Source organism: Danio rerio, chromosome 6 (assembly GCF_049306965.1).
Source record: "Danio rerio strain Tuebingen ecotype United States chromosome 6, GRCz12tu, whole genome shotgun sequence".
NCBI classification, from domain to species: domain Eukaryota; kingdom Metazoa; phylum Chordata; class Actinopteri; order Cypriniformes; family Danionidae; genus Danio; species Danio rerio.
Window position 1 is genome coordinate 9614705 of NC_133181.1, and position 18044 is coordinate 9632748.

Here is an 18044-nt window from a genome sequence, read left to right on the forward strand (position 1 = left end):
CTATAATTGAGTTTTCTGAAATCACTTCATTTTTTTTTTACTGAAATCTACTGTATAAAAAATATGCAGTGTTTTCATTACTGTAACAACAAAACATGTTATTTCACTGTCCACATGATTGGCAGTGAAAACCTACAGGAGAAATGAAAGACTTGGGCTCAATTCCAATTCTATTTTATACCCCTTCCAATCCACGTATGCCTTCCCTTGACCCTTGAAACAGAGTTTGAAGGGTTAGGGATAGAAATACTTTCCTTAAAAACTCATGTTGCGAGTTCAGCGGAGCATTTTCAATTCATTTAAATGGAAACTGTTGCAAACTGGTATTTTCATATTATATTATTATACTTATTATGCTTTCAGGAACCCACTTGTTTGTAGAGCAAGTAGTTTGACTGCTTTCTGCGGTTTATTATTCTTAGTCATTTCTCCCATAGGCGACTAAATCGAACAATCGAAAAACGAGTGCACTTCCGCTTCACAGAATAATGTCAATACCTCTTTATTTTTTTGTGTGATACTGAAATTCATGTTTAAAGCAAATGACAACCTGTATATTATGTCCATTTGCATATCCCTGATTAAGCATAGCAACCTGTGCAGCATGTTTATCTATTTTTAAATATCTGATTCAAGTTAATACGACTTGTATATTATGCTTAAAGTACATCTGTTAATATTACTTATAGTTTTAGTAGTCGCGCAATAGCCCTTGCCGTGGCTGACGCTGATGCGCACCTTTTAAAAAATTTAACTACTCGTCGCAACGATGCGTAGCACAAACTCTGTGATTGGTCGGCTTGGTACCGGTAATGAGCGTGGCCGGTCCTGAGAGCCGCGAGCCCGATGGAGCGAGTGTTTACAAGTGTCGAGTTCCATGAAGGAGCTCCAGATGGAAACATTTGTTTTGTGTTTACCTTTATGATTAAAGCTGTTGCACGTCCACAGTTTCCAGCCCCTGAACAAACGAGTTTTAGCTATATGTAGCGTTCAGAAAAAAACAAAAAACATGCAATGAAACTCGACACAGAGGAACATAAAAACCTACTGCCAGCTAGCGTTTTAGATGTGCTATTGCAGAGCAACACAAACGGCACGCAGAAGTATAAATGCACGACTACACGCAAGGCAGGCGCTGTGGGTCATACCGATCACTCGATGCAGAAGTATAAATCAGCCTTTAGACCTAAACTGCATTCCGTTTCCTTGTACTTGTACATGTGTAATGGCAATAAGGTTGAATCGAATCTAATCTAAAAAATCTCAGTTTGAAGGGTTATATAGCCTTTCCTCTTACCCCTATGCCTCCTAACAAAAGAGAATTGGGACACCCTTCACATGAACAGAGGGGTTAGGGGTAAGTGGAAGGGGTAGAATCAGGAATTCGCCTCAAGGTAATAAACCTATTTATATGAATGTGTTTTGCCTGCAGGAAGCTGAAGCTAGGGAACGGGGCAGAAGTGTGTATTCAGAGGCTGATGAAGGAAGAGGACCTGGGGTGAGACCTTCAGATAATGAGACGATTCATCAAATTCACGAATGAATGAATGTTTTAAACCGATCATTCTTTTTCAGGCTGAAGGATTTATTGCTGAGGGTTCAGATGGGGGTGCCTGGAGAGAAGGCGTATTATCCTTCTGAGGAGTTTTTGTGGGACGCGGGGCGGGACGGTTCACCTAAGGGCCTGTACGCTGCTCTGGCCGCCCACTACGGCCTTGCTCCTGACAACCTGCTGCTGGCTAAACACCTGCCTGACAAACACAGCTGGATGCCCATCTCCAACTGGGTAAGAAGAGAGAGCGAATGTATCAATTGAGTGTATTTTCGCCTTAGAGTGATGTATACTTGTATAATAACTTCTGAATGAATTATAGACTCAACAGGTCTCAAAAAGGAAGAAGAAGAGAAAAGCTGAGAGTCTCCAGGCAGCTCCTTTCTACCTGAAGGATGGAGATATTATTGGAGTCAAGGTGCTTTTATTTTTTGTATTAAGTATTGGAGAAGCTACTCCAGAAACTAGAGCCTAGCTTAAAGGAAGTGCAAAAATCACTTTTATAAGGGGTTTAAACAATAGTGTGTGAATATAGCAACTCTCTAAGAATACAAATTAATTCATTCTGTTTTTTTGAATCACACTTTGTTAAAAGCAATTTTATTGGCATTCTCCCATTGTGCACGTTATCAGAAAGGGAAAGCCCCGCCTATTAGTGACAATCTGTCCCGCATTAGCATAGACAGCCCTCAGTGAGAAGCAGCCGTTTGCCATTATGGAACATTTACATTAGTTGAGGATGAAGCATCAAGCGTCAGTGATTTACATGTTAAGTCAATGCAAAGACACAAGTAGACACCCTGTGGTGCTATTCGCACGATTGAGGTGGCTTGAATTGAGCGTTTAACACGCTTAACGCGAGAATTGCTTAGTTAAAATCTGAACTTTTACCACGTTAACCAATCAGGAGCTTGCTCGAGGATGGGTGTGATTATGATGTAATAATAATAATAAATGATAAATTGTATTTATATAGCGCCTTACCAGAGCTCAAGGACACTTTACAAAAAATGTAACAAAAAGATATCGTACAAGCAGCATTGAAATAAACAGTAAACAAGTAGAGAAAACATTAGGTACACAAACATACAAGAAGTCAAATATAACAAACTGTAAATACAAAACAAGACCTAAGAGACAAATAAGCAGAGTACAGGTGGAGTAAACAAAGTTGTCAGATCAGAAGTGAAGCATTCAGAAAACAAATGAGTATTAAGTAAAGATTTTAATTCTGAGATATTATTAACAGAACAGAGTGAACGTGGCAGGGAGTTCCATGTAGCACCTGTTGTTGGTGTCCCAAGGGGAAATCCTCTGCTGACACCGATCAATAGCTCACCATACTGAGCTCAGCTTAGTCAGAAGTACCACAAAAAGCTTCCATCATCCACATATAGTTTCTGGAGGAGTTGATGAACACAAAGCTAGCTGGGTGCACCTCTGAAAGGATCTAGTGGACTCAGACATGGCCCCGAACAAGTCTACGCTGTTTTTCAGCCTTCCTAAAGCACATAGAGCACAGCTACACTCTTAATAAAATCCAAGTTAGTTATTTAGCAATGAAACTATAGTCATCAGGCAGACAGATCTGTGTCTATTGTGAAGCGAATTTGACCCACAAATGAAGTAAGTAAACTCGAAATGTTCACGCATCTATTTACACACGAATAGTGTGATTTATTCGCGCAAAATGCGTCTGTTGTGAACGCCCCATTAGAGTTTTGAATCTGCTGCTATACTGACACATTTATAGCTCCACCCTCTTTTGAAAAGTGGGCTTGGAGCACGATCTCATTTGAATTTAAAGCGACAGTCACCAAAACAGCACAATTTGGACCAAAGCCTAAAAGGGGAGTTATAAAACATTATTTGTGCTGTATTTTAAGCTGAAACTTTACATACACACTCTACAGACATCCAAGACTTATTTTACAATTTGTAAAAAGGGGCAAATTAGATTCCGTTTAAACTTAAACTACTTCCCATTTGCCATTAATTAGTCATGGGTGTAATGAGTTAACAGAAATGACTTGGGATTACTGTTTTTTTTTTTTTTTTTTTTTTTTTTTTTGGTAATTTAACAGTTGCTTATACGTGCCTTAAATAATCTAGATTAATTAAACAGTTCTGTATAAGTCAGAGATGCAGATGCACATAATAAAAGACCATTTTATTATTTTATTTATCCATTCTGGGGTTATCACATCTTACGAAAAAAGTCTTCCATACTTGTTGAAGATAGTCATTTTTTGGAGAGAATTCTTTGGCTTCAGAAATAATTGTCATTTTTAATTATTTTTTCTGTGAATCTGCATTGTGTTTTAGAATCTGCTAATAGACAATAATAAAGAATTTACCACTCTGGAGGATGAGATTGGCCAGCTGAGACTCAGGGAGGAGGTAGCGAATCAAAACACGAGGTGATTCTTTCATTTTGCTTCATTCCTAGCTTATTTATTAGTGTCATAAGCTTATGCTGATCACATTTGTATGTAAAAAAAAAAGATTGAAATGTGCTGTTTTGTTTCAATGCACATTCCCTTTCAAAAGTTTGGGATCAGGATATTTTTTTAAAATAAAGGCATTCAAACATTTATTATCAGGGATGAAACAAATTGATCCAAAAATTAAATTAAATTCATTTCTGTTAAAGGGTTTGTTCACATAAAAATAAAACTTCTGTTATTATTTACTCACCCTCATGCAGTTTCAATGTTTTGAGACCTTCAAACCGTTCATTTTCGTAGTACAAAGTAAGATATTTTTCTGATGAAATCCGAGAGCTTTCTGACCCTCTATAGCAGAGGTGCCCAAAGTACAACCCATCCAACCCATCTGAAAAGAGAGGAAGAATAATGAATGGCTGATTTATACTTCTGCGTCAAGCACGCGCGCACGCACGCGCACGCGTATGCTAGGTGCAGCCTACGCGTTGAGGCATAGCCCTACACCGTGGCCGTCGGCGTCACTGATGTGCACCTCTCAAAAAATGTAACTACACGTCGCAAAGACGCGTAGTGCAAGCTCTGTGATTGGTCGGCCTGGTAGCGCTGACGAGTCTGGCCGGGATAGAGAGCCGTGCGAGCGGCGTGAGCCAGATGGAGCGATTGTTTACAAGTGTGGAGTCCTGTGAAGGAGCTCCGGATGGAAAATTTTGTTTTGTGTTTACCTCATAGTTAAAGTTGTTGCACGTCCGCCGGTTCCTGCCTCAAAATGAGCGAGTTTGAGCCACTTGTACATTTAGGAAGCGTTCAGAAAAAAACAAAATACCAGCGAAAAAACTCGACACAGGAACGTAAACACCTCACTGCCAACTAGCGTTTCGGAAGTGCTACTGCAGACCAACAGAGACAGCGCGCAGAAGTTTAAATGCTACGCGCGTTGCATGTGCCATGGGTTACACTGGTCATTTGACAGAGAAGTATAAACCAGGTTTAGGTTGGGCACTTTGACCGAGATCATCATTTCGAATTGAACATAATCTTTTGTTTCTTAGTTTAATTGAGGAGCTACAAATAAAGCTAATTAAAATTAAATGTTTGATTTAAATGATGTAAATAAATCTGACTTTAAAATGTAAATAATGTCAGATAGAGGACAATGCACAAGACATCGGTGAGCAAATCAAGGTAAAGGCAGGAGCAGCTCGACTAGTGTATTCAACATTGAACTCAATTGTGTTATAAATGGGATTGTTTATGTTTTTACTATAATAAGTTCGTTATAACACGTTAAAAATGATACTGCATCATTAATTTAAATGTTTTAAAGCAACATTTCTAGTTATTTTTACATATTAGCAAATAAAGTAGAAAATGATCAATGTCAAATTTAATGTAATACACTTGGTATATTTAACTTCGGCCCACAGCCCTCAATCATGTTTGGTTTTTGGCCCTTTCTAAAAAAAAAAGTTTGGGCACCCCTGTTTTATAAACCACAATGGTCCAAAGACATGAAAGTTCAGAAAAAGAACACTCCAAGAACAATAGTGTGCAATAAGGAACTCTAAACAATTTTGTTTGGCAATGTTTTTTTGCATAAGATGCCGGTTTGCGTTTATGCTGCTTACTGTAATGGTGATATAGTTAAACCACTGAAGTCATATGAAATGTTTTGACAAGATTTTTAGTAGCTTTTTTTGGGGGATTTTGATCATCTCTGAAACCTATAAATACCTATTAACATAAAAAATCTAATGAAAAATATTATATTAATAAAATAGCTAATTAGACTGATTAAGACTGTATATATATATATATATATATATATATATATATATATATATATATATATATATATATATATATCAATAACTCACTGATAATGATGTCCACTAGGGGTAGCACTGTCACTGGAGAATCTTCACTAGACACCGGGTCCAAGAAGACGGGCTCTGCTAAAAACCGTAAACCCGAGGTGGCCTTATCGATCAACGTGGGAATGTTCAGGTAACCCACACTTAGGGCCGCCTGCTGCTATTCTGCTGCCATACAGAATATGCTCTCCGAGTCTCAGAAGGTCGAACTGAAGACGCAGAGCCAGAGACCCACCCTCTGAACAAATCAGATTCTATGGGACAATAATCTAAAACTGAACTTCAAGTGGGAATATGTCTCCAATCATTGAGATTATCTTGAAGCTTTTTCCTTGTCAATTATATGCAATTAACTCCTGGAGCAGATCTCTTTAAGACTGAGAGGTCAGCTTCAGCCTCTGCCAATGGATTTTTCTGCCTCAATTCAGAGAGATTTTTCTTTTAGGGATGGATGTGATGTGTTGTGTGCAACTCTTATATTCTAAGCTTTTTTATTTTTACAAAATCATCATGATACTGTATGGGAAATGGTTTACACAGATTATGTGCAATTATTTATCATTTATAAAGGTTCATTCACTCAAAAAAATAAAACTCTGATCGTTTACTCACCCTTATGTCATTCCAAATCACACTGATCCCATTTTATTTGTGTATGTTTTGGTGAAAAAAAGCTGGGTTGTATTAACCCATTGTTAGGTCAAATATGGACAAACTTAACAGTTGGGTTAAAGTAATGTCATTTAAAGATTTTTTAAAAAAGTTAAAATTTAAGTGGTTGGATTTGTCCATATTTAACCCAATGTTGGGTTAATGAAACCCGGCATGTTTTTAGAATGTGTCAAAGTTGCCATTTATTGTATGCAATTGATTTTTAGCCCTGGACTTAAATAGGAGCAAGATTTACTTCAGATTATCAATGAAAATATATTTACATTTTGGCCTTTTTCTCACAGTATTTCTCAAAATAGCTTATTGTGATATCGCTCTTTTTTTATATACATTTATGGTGCTTGTTTTTGTGAAAATCTTCAATTACTCATGAAGTTTCTTTAACTTCAACTCTTGCTTTTTATCTTTAGTCAATAAATCACGGTAAAAGCATATATTTTCCAAAAATAATTAATTTCTCACTGTCCAGTAATCAATTCAGGTTAGTTTTCATGTCAAGCTATCCAGTGTTTCAGTACTTTTTTCTTATTAAGTTTATGAAATGTGTTTGGATGAATGGTAAATGTGCTAATAGTTTATAGAAACTTTAAAACTGTCGGACCTCTGTATCCTCTCCCACTGCCATCAGCTGTGTATGCAGAAATAATGCATTGGACTGTAACCAAAAAACCCTCAGCCTTTTATTGAAAATTTAGTTGTTGTACATGTAGAAACAAGATTAATGAAAATACTCTTCTGAATGAGAGATGTGGTAATCAGGGATGTAGATCACTTTTGTTGTTGTGTTTCAATGAGAAAAAAAATAGGGATTGATTTAATCTGAAATGGTTCCGAGTACAAAAACAGTAGTTCTTTAAGAACCCGTTCTCTTTATGTAATGAGTTGCATGTTTTGTTAAATATTGTTTGGCTAACACTTTATTTTGATGGTCCATTTGAGTATTAGTAGACTGTCTGCTTAATATCTGTTGATACTGCTTCTTCAACAGGCATTTAACTGACTATAAGAAACTTTGCAAGTACATGTCAACTCTAACCCCAACTTTAACAGTCTAATGACTGTTAAAATCTAATGAGAATTAGTTGGCATGTAGATGAAATGTAGCTTGAATTCAACAAACGGACCATCAAAATAAAGTGTGACCATTGTTTGCCTTGTTAAGTAGTACTGTTTTTAAAAATGACAACATGTTAAATAAGCATTGTTACATATGTAGTAATTTTAATTTAGTAATTTTTTTGCAATCAGATTTTCTGTTCATTAAACAAGTATACAAGAAATCCACCATTTGGAAGGTACCAATATCAACAATACAGTGTCTTCTGTATCCTTGTGGCTAAAGTAAATGGCAAAGTGCTAACTGGAACAATTTAGTTGTTTTTGTTTTAGATACAGGTGCTGGTCATACTGGCCATAGTTGATTTCACTAATTCCATTTAAGAAGTGAAACTTGTATAATGTATACACTCATTTAACACAGACTGATATATTTCTTTTGTTTATTTCTTAAGATTTTGATGACAACTAATGACAACCCCAAATTCAGTATTTCAGAAAATGAGAATATTGTGAAAAAGTTTAGTACTGAAGACACCTGGTGCCACACTCTAATAAGCTAATAACTCAAAACACCTGCAAAGACCTGTAATTGATTTCTCAGTCTAGTTCTGTAGGCTACACAATCATGGGGAAGACAGCTTGACAGTTGTCCAAAAGACGACCAAAAGGTCATTGCAAAAGAGGCTGGCTGTTTACAGAGCTCTGTGTCCAAGCACAGTTATAGAGAGGCAAAGGAAAAGATGTGGTAGAAAAAAAGTGTTAAAGCAATAGGGATAACTGCACCCTGGAGAGAATTCTGAAACAACTCCCATTCAAAAATGTGATGTAGATTTACAAAGAGTGGACTGCAGCTGTAGTCAGTGCTTCGAGAATCAATACACACAGACGTATGCAAGACATCGGTTTCAGCTGTCGCATTTGGACACCTGTATATATTTTTTTAGTCTTGACAATATATTTTCAGCCATTGCAGGCGTGTACACAAAATCAAATAAAAACTACCTTTGCAGGAACTTAAATAGAGTAAGCAGTCTGTATTGGTTAGTTCACAATTCTTTCTCTTGTTTTGACATTGAGTTGTAGTTTATTGATGTCACACTAGTTGATGCATCACCTTACTGCAGACTCATCATCGTTGCTGATTAGGCCCTACCACTGTTGTATCATCTGCAAACTTGATAATATAGTTCTAGCACAAAAGTCATGAGTCGTCCGTGTGAACGGCAGTGGACTCGGCACACATCCCTGGAGGACCCCAGTGTTCATGGCCTCTGCCTAAACTTGATGTCTGTTTTCTGTAAGAAAATCTAATAACCAGTTGTATAGTTGGGGTGCTGATGCCCATTGCTGTAATTTATTCACCAAGTGTTGGGGGATGATGGTGTTACAGGTGGTGCTAAAATCAATGTTTTGTAATGCATTGCGTGTATGATTTACTAAAAAGATAGGTCTCTAATCTAGTTTTGAACTAAGTGAGTATGTCTGAGCCTCAGACATTATCAGGAAGACTATTGCAGAACTTAGAAAGCATAAATGAGATGGCTTGACCTCCTTGAGAAGACTTGGTTATTTTAAGCTGCTTTTCCACTATCGTGCCAAACCGTTCTAAGAACACTTCAGTACGGTTACGGTTGTTTCTCCACTGAGCCTGGAACGGCGCGGCACGATTACAAACCGTTCTCGGCCCGGAATTCTCGGCACGGTTAGACAACCGTGCTGAACTGTGCTGACAGATTCTGTGTGGTGACGTCGCGACTCGGTTGCTAAGCTACCACAGCTGGCTCAGCAGAAGCGCGCTAGTCATCAGACATCCTCAATAAACTACAGTGCATTTAATATAAAATAATGATCCAGGTCTAAACGATACAGTTTGAAAAGGGTTTTAAAACCATAGAGCAGTCTCTGGCAGAGAAGTGAATAACTTATCACATTCTTACGAAGATATTTTATTCATTAAAGTTATTATTTTATTGACTTGAATACAGACCTACTTCGCCTGCCTGAAAGTGAGTTTATTGCACGCAGCGCTGTATTTCACAGCACAAAACTCGCTCTGATCCAGGAGAGACATGCCAGCGACTTGCGCTGCTGACTTTTTTTTCCTGCTGCGCATCGAATAAAGCGAATAAAGTCACGCTTTGCATCGTCGATGTCCAAATTCCACAACAACATCACCCATGAAACATGAACTTGCAGACTCTTTAAACAACGAGGAAATAATTGCACTTTTTAATTCAAAGCCAGGACAGCTTGTTAATACCGGCGAGACCACCTGAAGGATGGCGTGTTCGTGTTGTAATGTCGGCCGTCCAAAAGACTTTGCTTGAAAGCTTTACGGAGCGGCACTGTAACTGTCCAAGGTACTGTTGTATGATTTATATTAGCCTATAGCATATGCACTAGAAGACTAAACAAGTCAAAAGAATGAATGAATTAAATAAATATGGATTCTTAAATGTCAGTATTGCTTTTACTCAAAAAATATCAATACGTTTTGACAAATGTTTTATAAAAATAAAATGAGCAATTTTCATCATTTCAGCTATAGGCAATTATATGATTCAGTTATACATAAGTTATATGACATTTATGAGGCATGTAACATGTTTCTGTGTTTTTTTTTTTTTTTTTTTTGTGGTGATCTTTAATATAGCTACGCAAATATTTTCTAAAACGTCTAGCAATATTTCGCCTACAGCTTGTTAGTTAATAATGAACACAAAAATAATTATAAAAATAAAAATAAAATGATCAAAATAAAAAGATAATAAAGCAGCATTTTAGTGCTTTATATGCTTTAAATCCTGCAATATATGTGTTGTTTCATATTCGTTTTTTTCACTTGCTGCATTCGTTATTTAATGTTTGAATAGTAAAACAAATAACAGCCATCGCTTAAATGGTTTCATTTTACCATCAAAATGTAGTATATTTTATATCATTATCAACTTTTGATATAAATACGCAGTGTAATTTAATTAATTGTTAAAAATGAAATAATTTATGTGCTGTGTTTTTATTAGTGAAAGTGCCCGCTCACCTTTGACAAGGCCTGTCCAAAATTATATTTCTGCCACTATAATGCAAATGCACTATTATTGTTGTCTTATCATTGTTTATTTTTCTGTTATGTTCAGAGATTTTAAATATTATTTATTTCCCCTCCAATTATTTTTAATCATCACGTTACATTTTGGTAATTTTCCCTCCAAATAAAATTTAGCCAGAGCTGCGCAACATATAAATAAATAAGGGTGCACATTTAGCACCCCTATTTGATAGAGCGGCATAACAGTGTTTAGTCACATGCTTTTGCTTTTTTGAAAAATAAATAAATAAATAGTTTCGGCTCTTATTTAACTTTAATTGAACAAAGGGAGCCGTTTACATTGCGTTACCAAGGCAACTACTGATGCGTTTTGTGTAATGTTTTAAAGAGCTTTGTCGCAGCACGACAGTGGAAAATGAAACCGTATCCGTGCTGTCTGGCCCGGTTTGGCACGGAATGGAACAGTTCTGTTTAAAGAACGATTCAGCACGATAGTGGAAAAGCGGCTTTAGATACTACCAGAAACTCTGAGTTTTGAGATCTTAAAGAGCGGGTTAGATAAGATAGCTGATTGCTAGTTGTGCTTCTCCTTATTACGAATCTGAAAGTAGCAACATGGGAACCTCAAAAGAACTTCCTAATGACCTAAAAACTAGGATAATTCACCAACAATACAAAAAGCTATCACAAAGGTTTAAAGTCTCCACAGTCAGAAATATAGTAAGAAAATGGAAGGTCACAGGAACAGTTCTTGTGCAGGAAAAATGCTAGACCAAGAAAAATATTTGAAAGGTAATGGCGAAGAATGGTCACAGACAAACAACAGACCACCTCGAAAGAGCTCCAGGAACATCTTGCTGCTGATAATGTCATTGTACATCGTTCCACATCGTTCTCAACGCACTCTTTACAAAGAGCAGCTCAAGGGAAGATGACGCAGAAAAGCCTTTTCTGCATGTTGCCAACTAGAAGAGCTGTTCGAGTTATGCAAAAGCTCAACTGGACAAGCCTGAATCATTTTGGAAAAATATACTATGGACAGATGCCACAACCACAGGTGCTTTGCATGATGGAAGAACACAGCATTCCAGGACAAGAACATGCTTCCTACTGTAAAATATGGTGCAGGGTCCATCATGCTGTATGGATACGTGGCAAGCACAGGTACTGGAAACCTTGTCAGAGTTACACGTCGCATGGATTTCAACCTGTGTCAGCAGATTGTTCATTGAAGAACAATGTTCAGAAATCAGTCAAGAGGCGTCAAGGCAGTCAAGAAGTTATGGCAGGGTTTAATGTTTCAGCCAGACAATAACCCAAAGCCAGAGATGTATAGTAACAAAGTAGAACTACTTCACTACTGTACTTGGATACTAAAAGGCAGTATCTGTACTTCACTGGAGTATTGTTTTTTTTTTTTTTACTTTAGTACATATTTTCGATGAGTTTAATACTTCTACTCTGATAGATTTTTTTTTATGTGCTGCATTGTTACTCGTTACTAGGGGTGTCAAAATTATTGATATCTGTTCAGTAATAGATTATAACCAGTTATTATGTACTGACGTCATATATCTCCTATACGAGATGTTGCAGTAGAACACTATGGCGAAGTAGGTGAGGGCGAGTAAATAACGCTCTTACTACAATGAAGGCGGCACAGCACAGTATCGTAAGCCATGTTTCTTTTCGTTCTGCTTAATCACGTGCCCCAAAAAAGATATTTAATATAAACAAAACAATATGATGTCATTTGACTGCTTTCTTTAATAATTACATTACACAATACTTGGACTTTTACTTTCAGTATTTAAGTAAGTTTTAAAATAAACTACTTGCAATACTTAAGCACAAAAAAATGTTACTTCAGTACATCCACTTAAGTATGGTGCTTAAAGAGCACTTCAACTTCTACTCAAGTCAATTTTTTGATAAAGCACTTGTACTTTTACTTAAGTCTGGGTCTCTAGTACTTTATACATCTCTGCCCAAAGCACAATTTCACACCGACCAAGAAATTCATGGTCAGACATGTTGCAATTTGCTAGAATGCCCATCCCAGTCCCCAGACTTGAACATCATCAGAAATCTTATGGTTGATTTGAAAGGGCCGTTCATGCTCTGAACCCATCAAACCTGAATGAATTGGAGAAATTTTGCAAGGAAGAATGGCCCAAAATGCCTTCAGCAAGAATTCAGGGACATCCTTCACTATAAGAAGGCTGTTACTTCAGCAAAAGGTGGCTGTACAAAAGATTGATGTCATTATTCTGTTGGGGTGCTCAAATCTTTGCACCAGTCTGTTTTTGTTAAGACTCAAATTGTATTGCATCTGTTGATTTAAATAACTGTTATATCAGAACTGAAATGTTGCTTTTTCCTTGGGGTATAACATGTATATAAATACATTTTCTGATTTGAATGGCCAGCAGGCTATGGCTTGCAATTATGAAAATTATCAGGGTTGGCCAAACTTTTGCATAAAACTGTACATCTATGGAGAGTCCCAGCAAACCATATATACAGCTATATTTGTGCTTTTGTGTGTGCGTTTCCAAGGAGGATCCTAAACAGATGTCGTTTGGTTTAATTTACATCCATTTTCAAACGATAAGCATGTTAGCAGATAATCAGTACCAAAGTCATTACAAAAGTGAAACTAAAGGAATTTATAATGTTGAACCCTGCAGGTATCTCTTATACAACACAGAGTTACCACACCCAATATGCCATGACTGTACTTGTTTATAGGAAAACGAAAGCTCTTCAAGATTCTACATCAGTGTGAACGCGCTGAAAGAACTACTTTTCCATTTTGTTGAGGCAAATGAGCATCATGTCTACAGTGGACAGAGAACTTGTTCTGGAGGCGCTGTCTGCCCTTCTGGAAACTCATGTAAAACCTTCCAGTGGACTCAAAGGAAAGTCTGATACTTTGGAACTCAATATTTGGAATTTTTTGCCGGTAGCGTTGAGCAAGTATTTCAATGGGCTGTCAACAGAATCAGATTCAGCGTCAGCAGCAGGATTCAACTCTGATGTACACACAGAGATGTTTGTAGACATGGATGAATTCTTCGCACCGCGCTTTGATTATGACTTTACACATTCAAGAGACAAGTCAGTTTGCATGAGAGGCAATGAGCCGTATATTCGGCCATGTGGATGGTACCGCATTGCTCTGAAAGTCCTGAACAAGTATCCAGATGGAAACTCTTGGCTGGGGACGGATGGATTGAGGAGTTACTCGGTGGCCGGCGAGTGGCCTGTGTCTTATCACGGAACCTCTGCTGAAGGTGCAAGAGGAATCGTCAAAACGCATTATAAAGCAGGATCTGGAGATCTGTACGGAAGAGGAATCTACTCGACATATGACATCGATCAGGCTTCTGGATACAGCAGAGAGTTCACATCCAAGAAGACCGGGAAGAGATACAGTCATAATGCAGAACAGGATCAACCCAAAGATGAGGAAGATATGTGACAGAAAAGACTATTGGCTGATTCCAGTTCCTGATGGCACTTCTGCCCAGCAAGAGAAGGAGATTGTGGAAAAGTCCATTCGTCCCTATGGGATTCTGCTGAAAGAGGTGTGAGAAGAATCAGAACCAGCTAACTGGCTCCATCAGCACAATGATATGTGTGATTGTTGATTTGTATAGGCACATCTTTGTTAGAATGATTAATGTGTTTATTCTTTAAGATGAAGCAAAATAATTAATAAAAATTATTTTTGAATTTGAACTAAATAAACATGAATAAATACTTAATAATTGTCAGCATGTCCAGCCTAATCTCACATTGTAAAAAATGCTGGGTTTCACACAATCGATTTGTGTTTGGACTTAAGTGGTTTGAACATTCATTTATTTATTTTCTTTTCGAGTTAATAGGTTTATTAATCAGGGGTCACCACAGCGGAATGAACTGCCAATTTATCCAGCATATGTTTTACCAAGCGGGTGTCCTTCAAAGGACAAACTATTTTACATTTTGTCAGTTTAGTGGCTAATCGTACGAATTCAAAAAAGTGTGTTCGAACATGTACGATTTTTAAAAGGAGGCATGGCACCAAACCCCTTAAACCCAACAGTCACTTGGGCCATTGGGCGATGAGCAAATCATTCTAAAATGTACGAATGAATGAGATCGTACAAATTCATACGAATTAGCCATTAAATTTAAAAAAAGTTCTGAATTGGCATGAGATAGCATTGGCATGTCAGATTGGCAATATACTGCTAATTTCCTGGGCTCTTTTACAAGTTATCAGTTTCCTTTTCTTTATGAATTTTCCAGTAAAATTATAAAGCCTATTACTAGCTTACATCTGATTACTATTTTTACTCTGCTTTTTTCTGTCTTACACTTTAAACATAAACACATGTTTTTATTGTTTTTATGCATTGGAACTAACTGCTTATGATGAAACATTTGTCTTGCATGTTAATAAAAATGTAAAAAGAGTCTCATCTCACAGACGTTTTTCTTTCTTTCTCTGGAATTACTTATTAAAGTTGTAATACATTTTCCCAATAAAGCAGCAGTTTAGTTAAAATACCCCAGTGCATTTGATTTCTTGAGGATATCTCATGAACACACATTGTACATTTGCTGTCTGAATCCAAAATATCTGTTGATTTACAAGAAACGCATGCAGCAGATAAAGTGAAACTGTGATCTGATCTTTACAGTTTTGTACACAGCAAGGTTCTTTTAGTAAAAACTAAAAAAAGTTAAAGACTCAAACTATGGTTAAAAACAAATACGAACTGAAAAACTTACTGTAATCAGATAATAATTAGAAAAAATAAATAATCATTTTCATAACTCATAAGCACTAATTATGTGGTGGAAAATTGGACCTGCGTCTGTTTAGGGAAAAACATGCTCTTTTAATGACAAACATATCAGTCAAAAGCATGATAATATTCAAATCAAATCAAAAACATTTATGAACATAAAATGTGTCTTATATTCTCCGCTCTGGCTAAAAAATGTAAAGTAGCCATGTTTCACTACATTTAATGTAATATATTTATATGAAGATGTTTGTCTGAAATCATTATTTTTTATTTGTTGCATTTGTATGGTTTTGGATTCAGTGTCTGATGAAATAATTATTTTATTTTTATTATTGAGATATTTGTACAATAATTAATTTGAGCTGTGGAAATGCTCTGGTTGACACTGGGTGTGTTCTGTTAACACTGCTAAACTACTAAATCTGAAACTAAATATATATATATATATATATATATATATATATATATATATATATATATATATATATATATATATATATATATATATATATATATATATATATATAAACACAATATACTATAATAACTTTGGTACTCATATGCTGAATGGGAAAACCAGTACTTTCCCTGAAACACATTAACCATGGTGAAATGTTCATTGTCTTCCAAAGTTCATGTTGTGTGTTCAGAAAACGCATTACTTTCCTCTGACTGAAGTGATATCACATCTCTTATCTGAAGAGTTTAAAGTGTCATTGTACATATAAAACTCTACATAGTAAAAACTTAGGGCTATTAAGTTTTAGTTACTTAGTTTCAGTTTTAATTCTGAGGTTCTGCATAACAAAGTACCAGCTTAAATTGGTGAAAGGATTCAAAACATGTATTGCCTGATTTATATAACAAAGCAAAAACAGTTTGCACTTGTTGGATATGTGCTGGTCAGATGAAGTCTAGTCGAGTGTACAGTAGATCCCTTTTTTCCCCCAACATAATCAGGTGCTAATGTGAGTCAGTCCACTTGGCCATTTGTGACATATAAACTAAAACATTTAATTTATCAAGTGAAAAAAGTTGTTAAAATTTTTTTTTTAGAGACATGGAATCTATGTGCTCTTTTTGTGAATTAGAGGAGGAATTGATAAAACACGTTTTTTGAATGCACATATACCCAAATGTATTGGTTTGATGTTGAATGTCTTATATTTAACCTTACAAAATTAAAAAATCTGTTTTCTTGTAAAGAAATTTTATGGATATACGATAATAATAACAAAACTTGGTAGCAAAATTTGTTTATTAATTTAATGATAATATTTGAGAAGTACCATGTATACACAAACTAAAATGGTCTAATAGTAAACCTATTATTTATTTGATCAAAATTGATCTTAAGCATTATATCGATACCCTAAAAGACACAAAAAAATAAAAAAAGCAATTAGAATGTATGCAATTTTGGAATCCTATGCAAATTTTTGTCATTTCTATATCCACTGTAATTTTATTTTAAAATATTTGTTTTTGTTTTTTTCTTCTGATTTGTTTCTTTTATGTGGAAAAAAATGTAAGCATTGTATTCCTCATTTTTGTATGCTATATAGGGCATATGCCGAAGCATGCTAATAGGACTTTTAATTTGCCAGTAACCTGGGTTAAGCGCTTCCGGCGAACTGTATGCCAATGCAAAAACCGGTGTGTTTAAAGGCTCTTTTCTTTAAAAATCAGTGATCTCCACTGGCTGAGTCATATCCGATTTAAAGTGGGTCTCAGATTGTACAAGAAGCACTGCATTAAATTACATTTCCCCCCGCCATGTCTTTATAATATGAGCATTTATTTTACCCCAGTATATTCAATGGAGCTTCTGCGCTTGCCTGCCGATTCTGATGTGCCAGTAAATGGCTTTTTGTATCGTTATACGCTTGAGCAACTAAATTAATGCCAAAGTTTATTTAACCGAATGTATTTTAATGACATTACAACATCAATGCTGTAAAAGGAACTGGATAAAATGGGAAAAAACTCACAATAACAGGTCACCGGAAGTTTATCAGTATGGGAAAAACACTAGCTCGGCATATACGCTATTGTTGTTATGCAACAAAAATAAAAAAATAAAAAAAACTCTGTGGCCATTTTGGCCCTTTTCATGTTTGACCACAGAGTCAGAAGCCCAAGCACTATCTAGACTCCGCTAGAATTTGTTATGCTAGATGACAATGAAAAAATGTAACTTTTGACTGAAGGAGCATTTTTTAACATCAAAGAAGCACAACAAGAAATAGCTGCTAAATAATATAACAATATATATAAATGTATTGGGGTGGTCATTGTAAACCAAAACATGGGCAAGATTCAAAGAATGAAAAATAGTCAGTCATAGAATAAAAAAAATTAAAAAATGGGTCTTATTCAAACTATTAATTTAAAATGAGCTGAAACAACACAATTCCTAAGGTGTTTAAACTTACGTAATTAAGTTCAATACACTGAAATTTGTAAAAACTATTAAATTAACAGTGCCATGGTGCAGTGGGTAGCATGATCGCCTCACAGCAAGATGGTTGCTGGTTTAAGCCTTGGCTGGGTCAGTTGGCATTTCTGTGTGGAGTTTGCATGTTCACC

At 36.1% G+C, this 18044-nt stretch overlaps 1 protein-coding gene and 1 pseudogene across 1 annotated transcript in view; both read left to right on the forward strand.

Annotated features, from left to right (window-relative positions):
* usp40 (ubiquitin specific peptidase 40) overlaps positions 1-7908 on the forward strand; it is a 33343-nt gene extending 25435 nt beyond the window's left edge. The window contains exons 27-31 of the mRNA XM_001921318.9: positions 1433-1498; positions 1576-1786; positions 1875-1970; positions 3878-3972; positions 5893-7908. Of these exons, the coding sequence (XP_001921353.3) occupies positions 1433-1498; positions 1576-1786; positions 1875-1970; positions 3878-3972; positions 5893-6007 (583 nt within the window). The 3' untranslated portion in view covers positions 6008-7908. The remainder of the gene's footprint in view (positions 1-1432; positions 1499-1575; positions 1787-1874; positions 1971-3877; positions 3973-5892) is intronic.
* Positions 7909-13366: 5458 nt separating this feature from the next.
* On the forward strand, positions 13367-14389 carry LOC137495920 (uncharacterized; annotated as a pseudogene).
* The last annotated feature ends 3655 nt before the right edge of the window (positions 14390-18044 follow it).